At 44.7% G+C, this 22,180-nt stretch overlaps 1 protein-coding gene across 3 annotated transcripts in view; it reads left to right on the top strand.

Moving 5' to 3' along the window:
* LOC137545621 (NELL2-interacting cell ontogeny regulator 1-like) overlaps positions 1 to 13,878 on the top strand; it is a 61,057-nt gene extending 47,179 nt beyond the window's left edge. For all 3 annotated transcript variants that reach the window (XM_068267052.1, XM_068267059.1, XM_068267047.1), the window contains exon 4: positions 12,209 to 13,878. In XM_068267052.1, coding sequence (XP_068123153.1) covers positions 12,209 to 12,265 — 57 coding nt within the window. In that variant the 3' untranslated portion in view covers positions 12,266 to 13,878. The remainder of the gene's footprint in view (positions 1 to 12,208) is intronic.
* The last annotated feature ends 8,302 nt before the right edge of the window (positions 13,879 to 22,180 follow it).

The raw sequence follows: 22,180 nt of genomic DNA, 5'->3' as shown, positions 1-22,180 counted from the left end.
GGGCTGCGCCACCAAATATATCAGAAACAATATCTTTATTAAACACCTAGGTCAATAAATAAAATAATAAAATAATTCAAAACAATGTGCTGGACAACTCAAAGACAAACCCTCCCAGACACATCTCTGTGTCGGGGGAAACAATTATAATAAAGTGCCTCATCTCACAACAAGTAACCCTGTAAGCTGTATGATACAACCTACCTGGGTTCTGTTAAGAGCCCAGTGTGGGGGTTCGGAGACAAGGGCGTAACTGCAAATCATCAAAACTTTGATGGGGCCTCTTAAGGTTCACAGCCCTTCCTTTGCCACTCATGACCTTATGCTTCACAGTCAGGGGCAGTTCCTCTGCACATGGGTGGCATTGCAGGAAGTGATGAGCAGTGGTACGCAGCGCTGGGGCACGGAAGGAAGAGGTGAGTAATCACTTTCCCGCCCATTGCCTGACACAAGCTGTGCTCATAGCTGGAGGGGGAGAGCGGATGGGCGGGGGGGGGGGGTCCGACCAATCCTCCCCAACGCTGTGCCCGCTGCTCCCCCTTCCTGGATGATGCTACCCCCTCCAGCTCAGTGGCCCCCCCACCCATGACCAGGTGGGCACCGCTCCCCCCACTTCCGCTGCCTGAGGAACCTGCCTCACCCCGCCTCATGGGCGGCCCGGGGCTGAATACAGGTAGAGTACAGTATTTCTTCCTGTTTCAGCATCTTCATAATACTGGCTTGTAAATATTGGCTAGACAGTAACATCAAATCTCTGGAGTGTCTGTTCTAAAGCACCCATTTCCATACCATCAAAAATAAAGAAAACTTTATTGCACAGACACTGTTACAAGCTGCGCAAAACACACATTAAAATTAGAGGTCAGTTGCTAACGCTGCACCCCTGCCACGCCATTGAAAAGATGCCTGACAAAAGCTGGGATTTACAACAAAATCTAGTAGACTTTTAATATACTGCTACTCCACTAACAGCTTTCCAGTAGCTTGCTATAAAATTACAGTATATCTTTACATCATGTAATTAGATAGCTACAGACTGTATGTTTCCTGCAGATCTTACCAGGGAAGCGCAAATCACTGGGCAGGTCAGAAATCCTTACTTGATCATTGCTGCTTCTACCAGGATAAGCTGGTCATGGCAGTTGTCTGTGGGCTGCTTCCTGAGAAGGTTGTAGAAGAGGTTACAGGTATTATTCCTCTTAAAGGGAACCTAGACTGAAAGGGATAGGGATGTTTCCTTTTAAACAATACCAGTTGCCTGGAAGCCCTGCTGATCTCTTTAGCTGCAGTAGTGGCTGAATTACACACCTGAAACAAGCATGCAGTTAATCCAGTCCGACTCCAGTCAGCGCACCTGATCTGCATGCTTAATCAGGGGCTGTGGCTGAAACTATTAGAGACACAGGATCAGCAGGAGAGTCAGGCAACTGGTATTACTTTAAAAGGAAAAATCCTTATCCTTCTCAGTTTAGGTTCCCTTTAAAGAGACTCCGTAACAAAAATTGCATCCTGTTTTTTATCATCCTACAAGTTCCAAAAGCTATTCTAATGTGTTCTGGCTTACTGCAGCACGTTCTACTATCACCATCTCTGTAATAAATCAACTTATCTCTCTCTTGTCAGACTTGTCAGCCTGTGTCTGGAAGGCTGCCAAGTTCTTCAGTGTTGTGGTTCTGTGATGCATCTCCCCCCTCCAGGCCCCTCTCTGCACACTGCTGTGTGTTATTTAGATTAGTGCAGCTTCTCTCTGCTCTATTATCTTTTACAAGCTGGATAAATCCTCCTCTGAGCTGGCTGGGCTTTCACATACTGAGGAATTACATACAGGCAGAGCTGTCTGCACTCTGCAGGAAGAAACAGCCTGACACTTCAGTGGAAGATAGCTGCAGGTAGAAAGAAACACACAAATGATCTCTTGAGATTCAAAAGGAAGGGTGTATACAGCCTGCTTGTGTATGAATGTATTTTCTATGTGTGGACATACTGTACATCAACTTACTTCCTGTTTTGGTGGCCATTTTGTTTGTTTATAAACAAACTTTTTAAAACTGTTTTTAACCACTTTTAATGCGGCGAGGAGCTGCGAAATTGTGACAGAGGGTAATAGGAGATGTCCCCTAACGCACTGGTATGTTTACTTTTGTGCGATTTTAACAATACAGATTCTCTTTAACCACTTGCCGACCGCCTACTTCATATTGGCGGCGGCAAAGTGGCAGCCCCAGGACCACGTAACGCAGAATGGCGTCAGGTCCTGGGGCACTCTTTGGCCGGGGATCGCGCGCTGGGATGCGCGCGCATCCGCCGGCAATAGGTTCCGCCCACCCGCGACGTCAACCCGCCGGCGCTTCCGATTGTTGTTAACCCGACGATCCCCGGATAGGAAGTGTATAATACGCTTTGTAATGTTTACAAAGTGTATTATACAGGCTGCCTCCTGCCCTGGTGGTCCCAGTGTCCGAGGGACCACCAGGGCAGGCTGCAGCCACCCTAGTCTGCACCCAAACACACTGATCTGCCCCCCCCCCTGCCCCCTGATCGCCCACAGTACCCCTCAGACCCCCCCCCCTGCCCACCCCCCAGACCACCATTTGCACACAATCACCCCCCTAATCACCAATCAATCACTCCCTGTCACTATCTGTCAACGCTATTTTTTTTTTAGTCCCTAAACTGCCCCCTGCTCCCTCCTGATCACCCCCCACCCCTCAGATTCTCCCCAGACCCCCCCAGACCCTCCCCCCCCCTGTGTACTATATGCATCTATCCCCCCTGATCACCTGTCAATCACCTGTCAATCACCTGTCAATCACCCGTCAATCACCCCCTGTCACTGCCACCCATCAATCAGCCCCTAACCTGCCCCTTGCGGGCAATCTGATCACCCACCCACACCAATAGATCGCCCGCAGATTCGACATCAGATCACCTCCCAAATCCATCGTTTACATCTATTCTCTCCTCTAAACACCCACTAATTACCCATCAATCACCCCCTATCACCACCTGTCACTGTTACCCATCAGATTAGACCCTTGCGGGCACCCAATCACCCGCCCACACGCTCAGATTGCCCTCAAACCCCCCCTTATCGATTCGCCAGTGCATTATTTACATCCGTTCTTCCCTGTAATAACCCACTGATCACCTGTCAATCACCCCCTGTCACTGCCACCCATCAATCACCCCCTGTCACTGCCACCCATCAATCAGCCCCTAACCTGCCCCTTGCGGGCAATCTGATCACCCACCCACACCAATAGATCGCCCGCAGATCCGACATCAGATCACCTCCCAAATCCATTGTTTACATCTATTCTCTCCTCTAAACACCCACTAATTACCCATCAATCACCCATCAATCACCCCCTATCACCACCTGTCACTGTTACCCATCAGATTAGACCCTTGCGGGCACCCAATCACCCGCCCACACGCTCAGATTTCCCTCAAACCCCCCCTTATCGATTCGCCAGTGCATTATTTACATCCGTTCTTCCCTGTAATAACCCACTGATCACCTGTCAATCACCCCCTGTCACTGCCACCCATCAATCAGCCCCTAACCTGCCCCTTGCGGGCAATCTAATCACCCACCCACACCAATAGATCGCCCGCAGATCCGACATCAGATCACCTCCCAAGCGCAGTGTTTACATCTATTCTCTCCTCTAAACACCCACTAATTACCCATCAATCACCCCCTATCACCACCTGTCACTGTTACCCATCAGATTAGACCCTAATCTGCCCCTTGCGGGCACCCAATCACCCGCCCACATGCTCAGATTGCCCTCAGACCCCCCCTTATCAATTCGCCAGTGCAATATTTACATCTGTTATTCCCTGTAATAACCCACTGATCACCTGTCAATCACCCATCAATCACCCCCTGTCACTGCCACCCATCAATCACCCCCTGTCACTGCCACCCATCAATCACCCCCTGTCACTGCCACCCATCAATCAGCCCCTAACCTGCCCCTTGCGGGCAATCTGATCACCCACCCACACCAATAGATCGCCCGCAGATCCGACATCAGATCACCTCCCAAGTGCAGTGTTTACATCTCTTCTCTCCTCTAAACACCCACTAATTACCCATCAATCACCCCCTATCACCACCTGTCACTGTTACCCATCAGATTAGACCCTAATCTGCCCCTTGCGGGCACCCAATCACCCGCCCACACCTCAGAACGCCCTCAGACCCCAGCCCTGATCACCTCGCTAGTGCATTGCTTGCATCTATTTCCCCCCTCTAATCACACCTTGAGACACCCATAAATCACCTCCTGTCACCCCCTAGCACACCTACCCATCAGATCAGGCCCTAATTTGCCCCGTGTGGGCTCCTGATCACTCGGCCAAACCCTCAGATCCCCCTCAGACCCCCTTCCGATCACCTCCCCAGTGCATTGATTGCATCTATTTTCCCCTCTAACCGCCCCCTGAGACACCCATCAATCACCTCCTGTCACCCCCCTAGCACTCCTATCCATCAGATCAGGCCCAATACATCCTGTCATCTAAGAGGCCACCCTGCTTATGACCGTTTCCACAAAATTTGCCCCCTCATAGACCACCTGTCATCAAAATTTGCAGATGCTTATACCCCTGAACAGTCATTTTGAGAAATTTGGTTTCCAGACTACTCACAGTTTTGGGCCCGTAAAATGCCAGGGCAGTATAGGAACCCCACAAGTGACCCCATTTTAGAAAGAAGACACCCCAAGGTATTCTGTTAGGTGTATGATGAGTTCATAGAAGATTTTATTTTTTGTCAAAAGTTAGCGGAAATTGGATTTTTATTGTTTTTTTAACAAAGTGTCATTTTTCACTAACTTGTGACAAAAAATAAAATCTTCTATGAACTCACCATACCCCTAACAGAATACCTTGGGGTGTCGTCTTTCTAAAATGGGGTCACTTGTGGGGTTCCTATACTGCCCTGGCATTTTAGGGGCCCTAAACCGTGGGGAGTAGTCTAGAAAACAAATGCCTCAAAATGACCTGTGAATAGGACTTTGGGCCCCTTAGCGCACCTAGGCTGCAAAAAAGTGTCACACATGTAGTATCGCCATACTCAGGAGAAGTAGTATAATGTGTTTTGTGGTGTATTTTTACACATACCCATGCTGGGTGGGAGAAATGTATCTGTAAATGGACAATTGTGTGTAAAAAAAAATAAAAAATGTGTCATTTACAGAGATATTTCTCCCACCCAGCGTGGTTATATGTAAAAATACACCACAAAACACATTATACTACTTCTTCTGAGTACGGCGATACCACATGTGTGACACTTTTTTGCAGCCTAACTGTGCTAAGGGGCCCAAAGTCCAATGAGTACCTTTAGGATTTCACAGGTCATTTTGAGACATTTGGGTTCAAGACTACTCCTCACGGTTTAGGGCCCCTAAAATGCCAGGGCAGTATTGGAACCCCACAAATGACCCCATTCTAGAAAGAAGACACCCCAAGGTATTCCGTTAGGAGTATGGTGAGTTCATAGAAGATTTTATTTTTTGTCACAAGTTAGCGGAAATTGATATGTATTGTTTTTTTTTTCACAAAGTGTCATTTTCCGCTAACTTGTGACAAAAAAAAAATCTTCTATGAACTCACCATACCCCTAACGGAATACCTTGGGGTGTCTTCTTTCTAAAATGGGGTCACTTGTGGGGTTCCTATACTGCCCTGGCATTTTAGGGGCCCTAAACCGTGAGGAGTAGTCTAGAATCCAAATGCCTCAAAATGACCTGTGAATAGGACGTTAGGCCCCTTAGCGCACCTAGGTTGCAAAAAAGTGTCACACATGTGGTATCGCCGTACTCAGAAGAAGTAGTATAATGTGTTTTGGGGTGCATTTTTATACATACCCATGCTGGGTGGGAGAAATCTCTCTGTAAATGGACAATTGTGTGTAAAAAAAATCAAATAATTAATTGTCATTTACAGAGATATTTCTCCCACCTAGCATCTGTATGTGTAAAAATACACCCCAAAACACATTATACTACTTCTCCTGAGTACGGCGGTACCACATGTGTGGCACTTTTTTGCACCCTAAGTGCGCTAAGGGGCCCAAAGTCCAATGAGTACCTTTAGGATTTCACAGGTCATTTTGCGACATTTGGTTTCAAGACTACTCCTCACGGTTTAGGGCCCCTAAAATGCCAGGGCAGTATAGGAACCCCACAAATGACCCCATTTTAGAAAGAAGACACCCCAAGGTATTCTGTTAGGAGTATGGTGAGTTCATAGAAGATTTTATTTTTGTCACAAGTTAGCGGAAAATGACACTTTGTGAAAAAAAACAATTAAAATCAATTTCCGCTAACTTGTGACAAAAAAAAAAAATCTTCTATGAACTCACCATACTTCTAATGGAATACCTTGGGGTGTCTTCTTTCTAAAATGGGGTAATTTGAGGGATTCCTATACTGTCCTGGCATTTTAGGGGCCCTAAACCGTGAGGAGCAGTCTTGAAACGAAATTTCTCAAAATGACCTGTGAAATCCTAAAGGTACTCATTGGACTTTGGGCCCCTTAGCGCAGTTAGGGTGCAAAATAGTGCCACACATGTGGTATCGCCGTACTAAGGTGAAGTAGTATAATGTTTTTTGGGGTGTATTTTTCCACATACCCATGCTAAGTGGGAGAAATATCTCTATAAATTGACAATTGTGTGTAAAAAAAATAAAAAAATTGTCATTTACGGAGATATTTCTCCCACCCAGCATGGGTATGTGTAAAAATACACCCCAAAACACATTATACTACTTCTCCTGAGTACGGCAATACCACATGTGTGGCACTTTTTTGCAGCCTAACTGCGCTAAGGGGCCCAAAGTCCAATGAGCATCTTTAGGCTTTACAGGGGTGCTTACAATTAGGCACCCCCCAAAATGCCAGGACAGTGAACACACCCCACAAATGACCCCATTTTGGAAAGTAGACACTTCAAGGTATTCAGAGAGGAGCATAGTGAGTCCGTGGCAGATTTCATTTTTTTTTTGTCGCAAGTTAGAAGAAATGGAAACTTTTTTTTTTTTTGTTACAAAGTGTCATTTTCCGCTAACTTGTGACAAAAAATAAAATCTTCTATGAACTCACCATGCCTCTCACTGAATACTTTGGGATGTCTTCTTTCCAAAATGGGGTCATTTGGGGGGTATTTGTACTATCCTGGAATTTTAGCCCCTCATGAAACCTGACAGGTGCGCAGAAAAGTCAGAGATGCTTGAAAATAGGAAAATTCACTTTTGGCACCATAGTTTGTAAACGCTATAACTTTTACCCAATCCAATAAATATACACTGAATGGTTTTTTTTTTTATCAAAGACATGTAGCAGAATAACTTTCGCGCTCAAATGTATAGGAAATTTTACTTTATTTGAAAAATGTCAGCACAGAAAGTTAAAAAAGTCATTTTTTTGACAAAATTCATGTCTTTTTTGATGAATATAATAAAAAGTAAAACTCGCAGCAGCAATCAAATAGCACCGAAAGAAAGCTGTATTAGTGACAAGAAAAGGAGGTAAAATTCATTTAGGTGGTAGGTTGTATGACTGAGCAATAAACCGTGAAAGCTGCAGTGGTCCGAATGGAAAAAAAGGCTCTGGTCTGGTCACAAAATCAAGTACTGTATGCGCAAATAATTTGTATAATATAAAGAGTTAAAGAGAATCTGTATTGTTAAAATCGCACAAAAGTAAACATACCAGTGCGTTAGGGGACATCTCCTATTACCCTCTGTCACAATTTCGCCGCTCCTCGCCGCATTAAAAGTGGTTAAAAACAGTTTTAAAAAGTTTGTTTATAAACAAACAAAATGGCCACCAAAACAGGAAGTAGATTGATGTACAGTATGTCCACACATAGAAAATACATCCATACACAAGCAGGCTGTATACAGCCATCCTTTTGAATCTCAAGAGATCATTTGTGTGTTTCTTTCCCCCTGCAGCTATCTTCCACTGAAGTGTCAGGCTATTTCTTCCTGCAGAGTGCAGACAGCTCTGCCTGTATGTAATTCCTCAGTATGTGAAAGCCCAGCCAGCTCAGAGGAGGATTTATCCAGCTTGTAAAAGATAATAGAACAGAGAGAAGCTTCACTAATCTAAATATCACACAGGCAGTGTGCAGAGAGGGGCCTGGATGGGGGAGTTCATAGCAGAACCACAACACTGAAGAACTTGGCAGCCTTCCAGACACAGGCCTGACAAGTCTGACAAGAGATGGATAAGTTGATTTATTACAGAGATGGTGATAGTAGAACGTGCTGCAGTAAGCCAGAACACATTAGAATAGCTTTTGGAACTTGTAGGATGATAAAAAACAGGATGCAATTTTTGTTACGGAGTCTCTTTAAGGGGTTTTATGACTGCAGTCCTTAAGTGGTTAAAGACCTGAACTCTTGCTCAGGACAGAAGAAAAACAGAGAAGTGCACCCTTTATGTATTTAGAGAGTTTAGCCTAATTCCACCTCATATGTGGCTAATCACAACTGTAATTTGATCTCTCAGCTGTGTCAGCTCTGGAATTTCCTCTGCCCGTGCAAAGCAGTTAATTTGTAAACACAGGATGCTAATACTATCTCTGCTTCCATGAAAGCAGAAAGTAGACACACTGCAGATTGTTTGTAGGATTTGTATCAGCTTTAACAAATATTTTTTTCTTTAAAAGTTATTATGCTGTTGCTTATCATTTAGAGCAGACAGGAAGTTCTGAGTTCAGGTCTGCTTTAAAGCGATCAGATTATGCTGCACACCTCACCACTGTGAGATGTCTATTATTACAGTGATATTAGATACAGCAGTTATCTGTCTATGCAGAGGCTGGCAGATTTTTCCTTCACCTAAATAACACCCCCCCCCCCCCCTTTCACTTCACTTCCCCTCCCTTCATCAGCTTCCCACTGGCTCCACTCTAATTAATTAGCAAATCAAAGATATATTTAGAGTTCTAGAAAAGAACGAGGCCGTAAAGAGCTGTGGGAACCACAAAACAGCAGTCATTACGCATCCTCCATTCATTAAACCGAGTAATTTTAGCGACATTGATAAATTAGCCAGTTTATTTTAACCAGCCAACTCACACACAGTCACCAGAGCTTCTGGTTGTGTTACTACTGCTGGGAGGCTTCATGTGCAATATTCATTCGCAAACTGATGAGTATCTCGGACTAGAAGATGAACAATATTCCTGCAGCTGGTTTGTAGGCAGATAAGGAAGAATGGCAAGTGCCTTTATTCTCAGAAGCTGTGGAAAAAAATCCTCTAGCCTTGTAAGAGGAGGAGGATTCTTGGATCAGCCGCAGTCATGTTGGTGGAAGGGAGGGGTTAAAGGTAACCCAAGGTGTGAGGGGTATAGAGGCTGTTATATGTATTTCCATTTAAACAATACCAGTTACCTGGCAGTCCTCCTGATCCCGTGTCTCTAATACTTTTAGCCATAGACCCTGAACATGCAGTAGATAAGGTTTTACTGGATTAGCCATATGCTTGTTCCAGGGTTTTGACTCAGACACTACTAATGCCAGAAGATCAACAGGGCTGCCTGGCAACTGGCATTGTTTACAAGGAAATAAATATGGCAGCCTCCATATCCCTCTCACATTGGGTTCTCTTTAAAAAGCATGACATTGAGAGAGTCCATCTACCTAAAGTTTTGAATGTTTATTTATCGTTGTTGCTGATGATCATTTTGGATGGACATATATTGAGCAGACATCTTTGTATTAGCCTATGGGCCACGGCCGTGCCACATCAGCGACTAAGCCACAGTGTCAGTGAATACGTTATTTAGCTAGTTGATAGATGCAAAGCCTTTTCTGGTCAATTTGGTGCCCAAGGTAAGCTATTGCCTGCCTACCACCCCCTAAACCTAAGACTAGGAAGTCTGTAGCTTCCAATAGTTAACTGGCTTTGCAGACAGCAATGACGAATTGATAGGCTAGACACAAAAATATTGTTTCTCAAAAGAAGTCTATAAAGGTTATACATATTATTACCAGGCCAGATACACTTCACTGACTCAACCCACACAACATATCTTTCTATGAAGGTGAAGAGATGGTCGGAAATGTCAATTTCCGATTCCGCGGTAAGTCTGCATTCCACCATTGCCAATTACCGATTCCGCTTTCCAGTACCAATTTCCGCATTCCAAAGCGTAATTTCCGCCGGAGATTGCGGAAATTCCGCCCGACTTTAACATCCATTTTTTCAAAAACTATAAGGTCTTTTTGAAAACTTGTTTTTGCATTTTGTTCAGAAGATTCCGTTTAATAAAACCTGAAAATTTGGTGTTTCTAGGACTTACGGAGGCTTTGCTATTAACCGCTAAAGTTGGCGGATTTTTACTGTAATGTAAAATGCAGAAAATAGGCAGATGCAGATTTTCTGCATTTTACATTACAGTAAAAATCTGCCAAATTTAGCGGTTAATAGCAAAGCCCCCGTGAATCCTAGAAACACCAAATTTTCAGGGTTTATTAAACTGAATCTTGTGAACAAGATGCAAAAAAAGTTTTCAAAAAGACCTTATAATTTTTGAGAAAATCGATGTTAAAGTCGGGTGGAATTTCCGCCTACTGCACTTGCATTACCGATTTCCGCATTCCGATGCGGAAATGCAATTTCCGATCGGAATTTCGGAAATTGCATTTCCGCAGAATCCGAATGAGCATCGCTAGGATAGGTATCAGTAGTGGCAATTTAGTTGTTAAACGTACGATTTATCCCTGTCTTGATGAAACTAGCAGTTGTATATGAGAATTCCGAGAATTCCATAAAGTGCAGTCTGCTAAGAATCGCTGTTTGGCGCCCTCTCAAACAGCTGTCACGCTTTGCATTTACCTGCTTTGTCTTTCCCTAAAAACACCCCTGGATAGGTGCTGTGACTAGTTGCTTCAACTAGTCACTAAGCGTAAGTTGATTATGGCTCCCATTCAACAGGCAGTCTCTTCTTCCATGTGTAACATCCTTGTAAAGCAGTTTCCCTCTTCCATGTAATGCTCCCCATTTGCAGCCTCCCTTTTCCATTTGCCCCAACTCATCTATTATGTCCATTAACCCTCTTGGGCAGCATCTGTCCTATTATTGCTATATTAGCAGATGCAGTACAACAGTTACAGAACTGTACACGATTACAAGGTACGCGATTCTGGGGCATCTAAGAAAGAGGGACAGGCCTAAAACATTGCGGCTTGTCCTATACTGTTTTACTATACTAGATAGCATAAGAATTAAATGGAATTTTCCACAGTGTTTGAGCCCGGCTCCATGTATTTTTTTGTCAATACAACCATCAGCTCATAAATTATATATTTAACCACATACCGCACCAGTGACACTATATATGCCCCCTGAAACTTCATCTAAAGTCTTATGGGCAAAGATATTTACTTTCTACGCGCGTTGAGCATGCCCCCATTTCTGCCCAGCAGAGCACTGATTGGTGAATGGGAACATGTGTTCCTGAAGCCAATCGAAGTGCCTGATACTTGAATGACCACTGCTACAGCCAATAGCAGCGACCATTCATTGAAAGTTAGTGAAAAGATACAAACTTTATTTTTCCTGTTAACTCTGCTGTAAGAATACTGTGATTCAGTGTTCTAAGTAGACAGGAAGCACCTAGTGGATGTAATATTGCATTAAAAATACATCTCCTATACCTATAACAAGCTCATTAACCCCTGCTTCCCCCTCCCCCGCCCCCATAGTTACCAAAATAAAACACTTGTGAAAAAAAAAAGAGCCAACGTGACCAAATTTAAAAGATAACACGTAAATTGAATGAATTTAACTTTTTTATATACATATGCCATGAGGGAATATTATTGGGATTTCTTTTTTGCAAATAAGGGCTTGTAATTATTTATAGAGTACAATGAGAAAAACAAAAACAGAGATAAGATATTGTCATAATGTACTAGGAACATAATAAGATAAGATATTGTTACAATGTACTAGGAACATAATTTCAATGTTGTGATAACCAGAGATCCAGAGCCTTCTCTTTTCTTAGGTGAGTATGTAACGTTTTTTCCCAGGGTAGTTAGAGGTATCATTTAATGTGGCATAACAATGGTGATGGAACAGTGACCTTTTATTTTCTTATTTCTGAAGGGCTAGAATTATTTGTTGGCTGTTAGCTCACAGGTTCATGCAGTCACCCCAATGCGTTCTTTTCCAGGCAGAGAAGCTGGTCCTGAGGACAGAGGATCGGGGCCGCTGTAAATGCATTGAGTGACATCATAAAGCAGACGACGACAGCTGGATTTATGTACAAAACTAGAAATGTATGACTGCAATAACAATGACTACACTCTACTGTATTCACTTCAAGCATCCAGTCAGGTGCACAGGGACAAAAACCTGCAGCTTATGTGTGCCTGATTTGAAATTTCACAACAAACTAAAGCTTCACAGCAAATCTCCCTCATTATGTTATTTCACCTCAGCACTATTCATTTATAATGGAATCACAGCGTAGATTTCCCATGCACACCTGACGCCTCAAGTGAAAAGTGTTCTGAAGAATTAGAAATCAGCAACAATTAAAGCCCATCTGCTGTCAGGCCTTATTGTGTGCCTGTAATGCTTATGGGCCCTTTTCCCCTTGCAGTGTCTGATCCGAAAATCAGATCACTCACAATTTGTGGATTACAATATCAGCGCGATTAGCATGTTTTTCCACTAGTGAGATTTGTTTTTTACCGTACTGCAATCGCAGGCCTGTTGCATTTTTCCTCTGTTTGCGCTCCTATACATAGTATAATATAACACATGAACATTCCATAACAGTCTCGCCACTATGCGACTTTCCCCCTGATTTGGCTTCGGCAATTCTCTCATCAAGTTTTTTATTTCTCCCGCTGAAAATCGCGTACACCTGATGGTTTTTAATTGGATCGTGGCAAAGTTACGGTAGTGAAAATAATGTTTTTACTGGATGAGGGACGGTTCTAGACTTTTTGCTGCCTGAGGCAAACTTATGAGGATGTGCCCCCGCCCCCCGATTTGGAATGATTGCACAGCACCCGACAATTTACTCTGCTTCATTTAGTGTTCTCACATGACATGCTGCAGCTCAACACAATAGCACACTGACTGGCTGAGAGTCTGTGACAAACAAACTGCTCACCCTCAGCCACTCCATTCCTCCTCAGTCAGGACAGCAGTGCCACCTTCTCCCTTTTGCTGTGCAAGTCAAATGAAACACTGCTGCTCTCCTGTCTCCCCCTCTTCTTTACTCACTGTCAGACTCCTCACACAGCACAACAAGCTGCTTTTCCCCAATGATGACCTCTTCACCTCTCTTTGCGTCTACTCTCTGACTGTATGCTGCTAGTTTAAAAACAGTACAAAAATGCTGCCCCTGTATTCTCTGCGCCTGACACGAATGTTTCACCTTGCTTCATGAGAGAGCCGGCCCTAAATTGCAGCTGATGAGGGGACCCTAACCTCTTTGTTGTCTAGTCTGTTCGGTGGTACTGTCTGCCTAGACCAGGGATCTGCAAACTTGGCTCTCCAGCTGTTAAGTAACTACAAGTCCACCAATGCATTCCAGGAGTCTGACAGCCACAGTCATGATTCATAAAGGCAAATGCATTGTGGGACTTGTAGTTCCTTAACAGCTGGAGAGCAATGTTTGCAGATCACTGGCCTAGACTATACACTTGTGATCGGAGCTGAGTGGTCTTTCTCTGTTCTGTTAGCTCCACAGCATATAGCACCCCCGGAGCCTGACTACTATTGTTATATAAAGAAAATCACTGTTCACTACATACTATCTATATTTTGTAATATCTATATTAATCTATATTTTGTATACATATCAACTATGAATAGACCTAAATCTCAGTAAGCTTTGTGTCTGTTGTTATTCACTTTTGCCACAGAACTGAGACCATACCTCACAACTTTTTGAGATAAGAAAGAGGGACACTTAAGCCACGCCCCTGCCACACCCCTGGAACACCATTAGTCACCCATATCATAAAGAGTTCATAAGAAAAATATGTTGTTTTATAATTCAAACCTGACTGGTCCTTTCAATTCTGGTTCATTTTCTTTCATGTCAACATATGAAAATGTAGCTAACGGCTGTTCCACCAGTCCCGCCCTGAGCGTCAAGTGACAGGCAGCCTATTGGGCCAACCAAAGCGCCGGGATCATGTCCATTAAAGCCACTGGGGCTCAGGCCGGGACAGGTAGAGCGACCATTAGTTTCCCCGTGGTGTCCCCCGGTAGCCCTGGGATCAGTGAATGGGAACATGGTTCCCAATCACCGATCCGTGTCCCCAGCAGAAAAACCGAAGCGCTCTTACAAGAGGCTTCAGTCTTTATGCACGTAAAAATTTCTGCATCCCCTTTGTGCTTCTGCTTAGCGAGAAGCACAAGGAGGGGAAAAAAACCTCAAGGTGGCCATCTTGTGGCCAAATAGTAAAATTACATCTACATATTTTTTACATTACAATTTACACATATAATAACATTAAAAATTAACTGTTTATTTCCCACACCAAAATATTACCCAAATAAAATTTTTAATAGAAAAAATAAAAAAATTACAATAAAAAAAAGACATAAATAGTTACCTAAGGGTCTGAACTTTTAACCACTTCAGCCTACAGCTTTGAAAATCGTATGCATCCGAGCAATGTTCACCTCCCATTCATTCGCCAATAACTTTATCGCTACTTATCACAATTAATTAATCTATATCTTGTTTTTTCCGCCACTAATTAGGCTTTCTTTGGGTAGTAAATTTTGCTAAGAGCCACTTTACTGTAAATGCATTTTAACAGGAAGATTAAGATAGAAATGGAAAAAATTCATTATTTCTCAGTTTTTGACCATTATAAATACATGCTACAGTAATTAAAACCCATGCATTTTATGTGCCCATTTGTCCCGCTTATTACACCGTTTAAATTACGTCCCTATCACAATTTATGGCGCGGATATTTTATTTAGAAATAAATCAATGCGGTTTGTTGCTATGAAGCATGGAGGAGGGACGACGCGCTGCAATCAGTGATCCTGATCACAGAGGAAAAAAATTAAAAAAGGCTCTGCTCCTTCAACCCTTTAGCAGCCAATGTAATTAGAGGCTTGCAAGGGCTCCAGTCCAATTTATTCAAGCACTATTTTATTTCTATATTTGTTACATTTTCTAGCTTCTTATTAGTACTGCTGTATTGTGTATTTATGGCCACTTGTCACTAGGGGGCAGTGTGAGACAATAACAGAGGACCTTTGCCTTTTGCTTTACTCTCTGCTAGAGAGAGAGAGGGATCAAAACATTCCAAGAATTTACAGCACAAGAGTTCTGCCGACTGAGGTCATAAACGGTGCACTTATCTAAAACAAGATAACTCTATTGAAGCTGCTGATGGGTAAAAGGATATCCGAGTTGTACTTACCTGGGGGTTGCTAAAACCCTTGTAATCTTGTTGGTCCCCCGCTGTCCTCCCAGTTCCCTTCCTTGAACTGCTGTGGGGCCTGGTAAAGTCTGTGATTTAGCTAAGTTGCGCACTACTGTGTGAGCGCTGACCCGGCGGTGCGCCTCCTTGATAGAGCTCCTGTGACCAGTAGCATTCTGTGAATGTGCAATTCATGAGGACTCGTAACCACGCAAGCACAGAATGCTTATAGCTATGGGAGCGCGATCAAGGAGGCACAGCGCTAGGCCAGCACATGCGCAGTAGTGCAGTACTGGTAGGGATTTACAAAACTACTGGGGCTGGAAGAAGCCCCATGTAAGTAAAAGGGGACGCTTTCATTATGACTAGCCAGATGTATCCCCTGTATTAGGCAACCCCTCCCCAGTAGAAATAGCCAGATATGCCCCCAGTATTAGGCAGTAATAATCAGAAGTGCTCCCAGAACTGGGTAGCCTTAGCTGAGAATCAATAGCAGCATTATAGCAACATATCTGTGAACTGAGAGAGAGCAAACTGTCATCGGTAGTAATCATGAAAGACAGTTTCAGGCAACATTCATATAGAATCTGGAAGTGTCTTTAAAGAGGAACTCCAGTGAAAATAATGTGATAAAAAAAGTGCTTCATTTTTACAATAACTATTTATGAATGATTTAGCCAGTGTTTACCCGTCGTAAAATCTTTCCTCTCCTTGATTTACATTCCAACACTTATCACATGGTGACATTTTTACTGCTGGCAGGTGATTTCAGTAAAAGGAGATGCTTCTTGCTTTTTTCGCAGTTGGAAACAGCTGTAAACAGCTATTTCCCACAACGCAATTAGGTTCACAGACAGGAAACTGTCTGGACCATGGTTCTGACATCACACTGTGGGAGGGGTTTCCCCACAATATTAGCCAAACAGACCCCCCTGATGATCCGTTTCAGAAAAGGAAAACATTTCTCATGGGAAAGGGGGTATCAGCTACTGATTGAGATGAAGTTCAATTCTTGGTTACAGTTTCTCTTTAAAGGGAACCTTAACTGAGAGGGATATGGATGTTTCCTTTTAAAGGGAACCAGAGAGGAACCTTATCTAAAAAAATGAAAAAGCAGTTATACATACCTGGGGCTTCCTCCAGCCCCATACGCGCTGATCGATCCCACGCCGCCGTCCACCGCTGCTCGCAACTATGAAAACGGGCTCTCATCGCTGACGTCATCGGAGCTGGGCTACGCAGGAGAAGTGCGCCGTCTACGTATCTCTCCAGCGGCTGCTGCAGAGATACGCAAAGAGCGCACTTCCCTTACGCTCAGACTGGCTCCGACTGACGAATCAGCGCAGAGCCGGTTCTCGTAGCTGCGGGCAGAGGAGGACGGCGGCGTGGGATCGATCAGCGCGTATGGGGCTGGAGGAAGCCCCAGGTATGTATAACAGCTTTTTTTTTTCCTCTCTGATTCCCTTTAAACAACACCAGTTACTTGGCAGTCCTGCTGATCTTTGTGGCTGCAGTAGTGTCTGAATCACACACCTGAAAGAAGCATGCCGCTAATCCAGTCTGACTTCAGTCAGAGCACCTGATCTGCATGCTTGTTCAGGGTTTGTGACTAAAAGTATTAGAGACTTACATCAAGTCTTTGACTCTGGTACTATTACTCCCTTCGAACAGCTAGCAGTTAAATTTCATTTACCAATTTCTATGAGATTTTATCACACACAACTCTCCCATGCTCTAAGAACCAAGTTCCCTATAATACCACCTTCCCTTTCTGATTCTGGTATCCTAAACATTGTAACAGGTGGTTCCTCCTCTAGTCAACTAATCTCAGCCCTATATGCTGCCATTATAATAACTGGTGCCACTCGTTGAGCCTTTGTTAAGAAATCCCAGTTGGTGCAGGATCTTGGGGAGATCTCTGATGAAGATTGGGAGGAGGCTCTTGAAGCAGGGGCATAACAATAGACCCTGCAAGGGATGCATCAGCAGGGGGGCCCAGAAGCAACAGGGGGCCCCGTCCTGGGAGACTGACAACTAAGGGCAAGGAGAGAAAAAACTTTCTGCTCTGCGCAATTGTTCTAATGACTGCATCTGCTCAGCCACTGATAAGGAATCATACAAAGTTTTGCAAAGATTTATAGACAGTCCCTATTCAGTGCTCAGCAAGCTCTTCTGTACAACATCTAGCCCCCAACCTCTCTACCCCTAACCGAGTGCTCTGTTCTGGCTGGGGGGGGGGGGGGGGGGGGGGGGAGAGGCCCAGTGATTTCTAGTTACGACCCTGTCTTGAAGATTCTGCTAGGGTTTCCCCCTACCTACCAGACAGATTACTTGGTCTCTACGTGTTGCATAGAGCCTACCTTACCCTGGTTATGCTATCTAAATTCTGTCCAGGTTACTCATCTCTATGTCCTAAATGCGTCCTATCACAAGGTACTTTTTGTCACATGATATGGTCCTGCCCTGAAGTAAATATCTACTGGCAACAAATTATTACATTTTTAAACGACAAGATGGGTTGCTCTGTGGCCCTTGACCCTAAGATTTGTTTACTTAACATGATACCTCATGACATTCGCAATAAATATACTAAACTCCAGGGATGCTCAAATCCGAATTCGGGTGAAACCCGGATTGTTGCTATCCGGATTTCACCCAGTAAACCTGTGCGGGGTGGGCGGGTTCAAGCTTACCTGTTTGACGTCTTCTTCGGTCCGTCCCTCGCCGCCTCCCACGATGCGGTCCACGCGCATCACGTGACTACAAACACTTCCTCCTTCAACCCGGAAGGAAGAAATGTTTGTACTCACGTCACCGCCGCATGGAACGCATCGTGGGAGGCGCCGAGGGACGGACCGAAGAAGACGTCAGACAGGTAAGCTTGAATACCCCGCCCACCCCGCACAGGTATCTGGGTGAAATCTGGATAGCAGCTATCCAGATTCACCCGAATTCGGATTTGTGCATCCCTACTAAACTCTTCTTACTTAATTCACTCCATATAGCTCGTAAGGTTCTTGCTCAACACTGGATACAACCTCAGGTACCTTTGCTAGCTGACTGGATCAGAACCATTAATACAATTATGCCATTTCATAAAGCTATATATTGTCGAAGGGGGGCAGAACTTAAGTACCATTCCATTTAGGATATTGGGATTAAACCCCGCTGGGGAGTTTAGCGGCAGCAGGGAGAGTTGTCTTTCGGCTTGCCCTGCACCCAACTCACCGCCGATGTACTAATATGTACGCAATTGAAATATCATAGTGTAACGATAGGTGTCAGAAACCAGAGAGTGAATCTGATTCTCGGTGATCTGCAGTATCCCCAAGAATACAGATATACCTGATTATTGGGGATCTGCAGAATCGCCAATAATCAAATATGTCTAACCTCTAGACACCTGAGTGTGTAAGTGTTTTGGTGCAACAGTAACCTTTGGACCACCGGGGTAGCAGGTGGTCCAATAAGTAGAGAAGACTCTACTGCAGTCAAGGACACCTGGAGAGGGAGTCCCTGACTGATAAGGAGCAGTGTTCCCTCTGTGGAGTAGGGGACCCCTGCGGGAAGGCTGGACACCCTGAAGGGGGGTGACAACCAGAAGGTCAGACAGGCCGGGTCGGCAACAGAGTATCAAATATGCAAGGTACCAAATCAGAGATCAGAAGAATAGTCAGGAAAGCTATAGGTCATAACAGATATCAGAACAAGGCCTAGTCTGAGGTGTGAGGTCCGTGATCTCAACACCCTGGAGCTATGCTAGAGAACAACACAGATGATATACAGTATTCCTAGTCTGGGGTGTGAGGGCTGTGATCTCAACACCCTGGAACTATGCTAGAGAATAACACAGATGATATACAGTATTCCTAGTCTGGGGTGTGAGGGCCGTGATCTCAACACCCTGGAACTATGCTAGAGAATAACACAGATGATATACAGTATTCCTAGTCTGGGGTGTGAGGGCCGTGATCTCAACACCCTAGAACTATGCTAGAGAATAACACAGATGATATACAGTAACTGGCTAAGTGTGGATTCCCAGGTCCTCCTGGTTCCACCACACTGAAGGATCTGACTAAGGTCTGAGTGCTAACACATAAGTATTCGCAACGCCAGACAACCAGCAACTGAACAGCAGGAGATATATATATAGTAAAGCGCTCCACAGCGCCGCCCAGCTCCCATCAACCAATGACTGACTGAGCAGGGATCAGCTGACCGCCCTGATCAGCTGATCTTCCTCCTATTGGTATAAAGAGCTTGTCTTGCAGCGCGCGCGCGTAGCTCTCCATCTGTGTGCACTACTAGGTCCAGACAGCCCAGACACATGTTGCTGCGGGGAAACCGCCACACTGGACGCGGAAACCGCCGCCTTACCGGCAGAACACGCGGCGGCCCCCACGCCATTCCTCCCATGTGCACCACCAGTTCCAGACAACCCAGACGCATGCTGACGCGGACAAACCGCCGCGTCTGACACGGAATCAGCCGCCTTACTGTCAGAACATGCGGCGGCTTTTCCGCTATTCATCACACATAGGAGGCGTCATACATGTCTCAGTGGCTGTAACAGCCAGCCATTTTGAAATTCTGTTAGCGGCCCTTTAAAAAGATATGAATTTTTATGAATGGTGCACATCAATGGCTTCTTCAGCTCCTTTGGCGTAATTCCTAGAATGCCTGTGTTGGCGTTGCAGTAAAACCAGCCGCTTGCAGAGCAATAACTAAATAGAAAGCTTTGCCTTGTTGATAACGCTTGCTAGACAAGGAGGGGGGGGGGGGGGTGTGCTGGTGAATGCTGGAGAGAATCTTTAGGATGGCCCTGGGAATAGCTTCAGAGCTTTCCTGCAGAATGGCTTCTCCAAAGTGTAATTATCAGCCAGGTTCAGGCACTGTTTGTCAAGTGAAGGCGCTGTGTGCAGAATCTACAATTAATCCTTTCCACACAACCTGAGAGGGGCTCAGCAAATATATTACAGGCATTATTTATTTTGTGAATGCTGCCATGATTCAGCTTCCTGAACAGAAAGCAGAATTACACAACAGCATTCATTAGTAAGCTTATTGCTCGGAAAACAAGGAGGCAAACCCAAATATTCAAAACAGAAATACCAGATACCTCTACTATTCATTATGGGCTTGTTCACACCTAGGGCGTTTTCGCCTTTTTTTAAAGGGATCCTGAGCAGTACCTTATAATCAAAAATGTCACTTAACTGGGGCTTCCTCCAGCCCACCGTAGGCTGCGAGGTCACATCCTCCTGGCTGCTGGCCGTGTCCCTCCGGCGCAGTGACGTAGCTAAGGAGCTGTGGGCCCCGATGCAAGTTTTACAATGGGGCCCCCCAAGCACTCTATACATAACATTTGATATGGCGCACCAAAACCTGCCAATGGCAACTACAGTGTCAGAGGAGCAAGAAGGGGATGGGGATTAGTTTGTTAATGATTACCACTATTACAAGTATCTATAGAAGTGATTATTACCAGCACAGGGCCAATAAAGAGCTAATACTGTAGTTGAGGGAGGGCCCTTTGGCATAGCTCCCAACTGTCCCTCTCCCTCTTTGTGAGCCCTGTCCCTCTGGGAGGTATGCCTTTGGGGCCCGTCTAGCCCATAGGCCCCGATGCGGTCGCAACCTCTGCAACCCCTATTGCTACGCCCCTGCTCCGGCGGATCCGTTACCGACGACACCCGGGCCGGGTTTCAGGCTGGCTCTTCCTGGTTCCAGAAGCTCTGCGTCATCACGCCGGCCGCTACGCGTCATCGAGGCGGCTGGCGTGACAGTCCTGTGCATGTACGTCTAACCGCGCATGCACAGAACTGTCACGCTGGTGGCCGCAATGACGCGTAGCGGCTGGTGTGATGACGCGGTGCAGGGTCCCTTTAAGTGCTGGCGATTTGCAAAATTACCCTGAAAGCACTTGTGCAATGATTCCCTATGAGAGAGTTCACATCTGAGCGGTTTGTTTCCAATCCACTCACCAAAGTGCTGCCTGTACCATTTTTGGGGCAATTTGCCTCAATAGAAGGTATAGGGAAATCACAAGGCGCTTAAAAAAAAAAGCTTTGTATAGCGATTTCCCCAGCGTTTTTATGAATAAATACATAGGGCTTGATTCACTAAGACAAATAGCATACCTTATCAAAGTTAACACGCCTTATCAGAGTAGCATAGCGAGCACTACGAACCAGCAGGGGCTCAGGGCAGGACGAGTTGAGCTCTACTCATTGCCAATTAGCAGGCATAAGTTTGCTATGCTACTCTGATAAGGCGTGTTAACTTTGATAAGGCGTGTTAACTTTGATAAGGCGTGTTATCTTTGATAAGGCATGCTATTTGTCTTAGTGAATCAAGCCCATTGTATTTATTCATTTCCGGGTGAAAGAGTTCGCTTCCTGACTGACCTGAGGAAGTGAAAAAACAGTACCGCTCCGCGCTTTAAAAAAATTGCAGCGCAGTTAAGCGATGGGAGGCGCTAAATAAAATCGCGCAAAAGAACGAAAAATGCTGGTGTCAGCGATTTCGATTTTAGATTTGAACAAAGCCTTTAAGAGTCCTTGCTCAGGCTTGTATTTCTTAAATGCATATTGTGTACAACATACCATAATTTGCAATGCTCAAAGCTAAAGCCTGGTACATACTTCCAATCAGGATTGGCTAATTACTTACCAATGTTGCCATCTTCATGTAACATTTGGGTCAACGGATATTGAATACTATGAGCATATTGT

This window comes from Hyperolius riggenbachi, chromosome 1 (genome assembly GCF_040937935.1).
Source record: "Hyperolius riggenbachi isolate aHypRig1 chromosome 1, aHypRig1.pri, whole genome shotgun sequence".
In the NCBI taxonomy this organism is placed as follows: Eukaryota; Metazoa; Chordata; class Amphibia; order Anura; family Hyperoliidae; genus Hyperolius; species Hyperolius riggenbachi.
The sequence above is the reverse complement of the archived record's forward strand: the minus strand, read 5'-3'. Positions and strand labels throughout refer to the sequence as shown.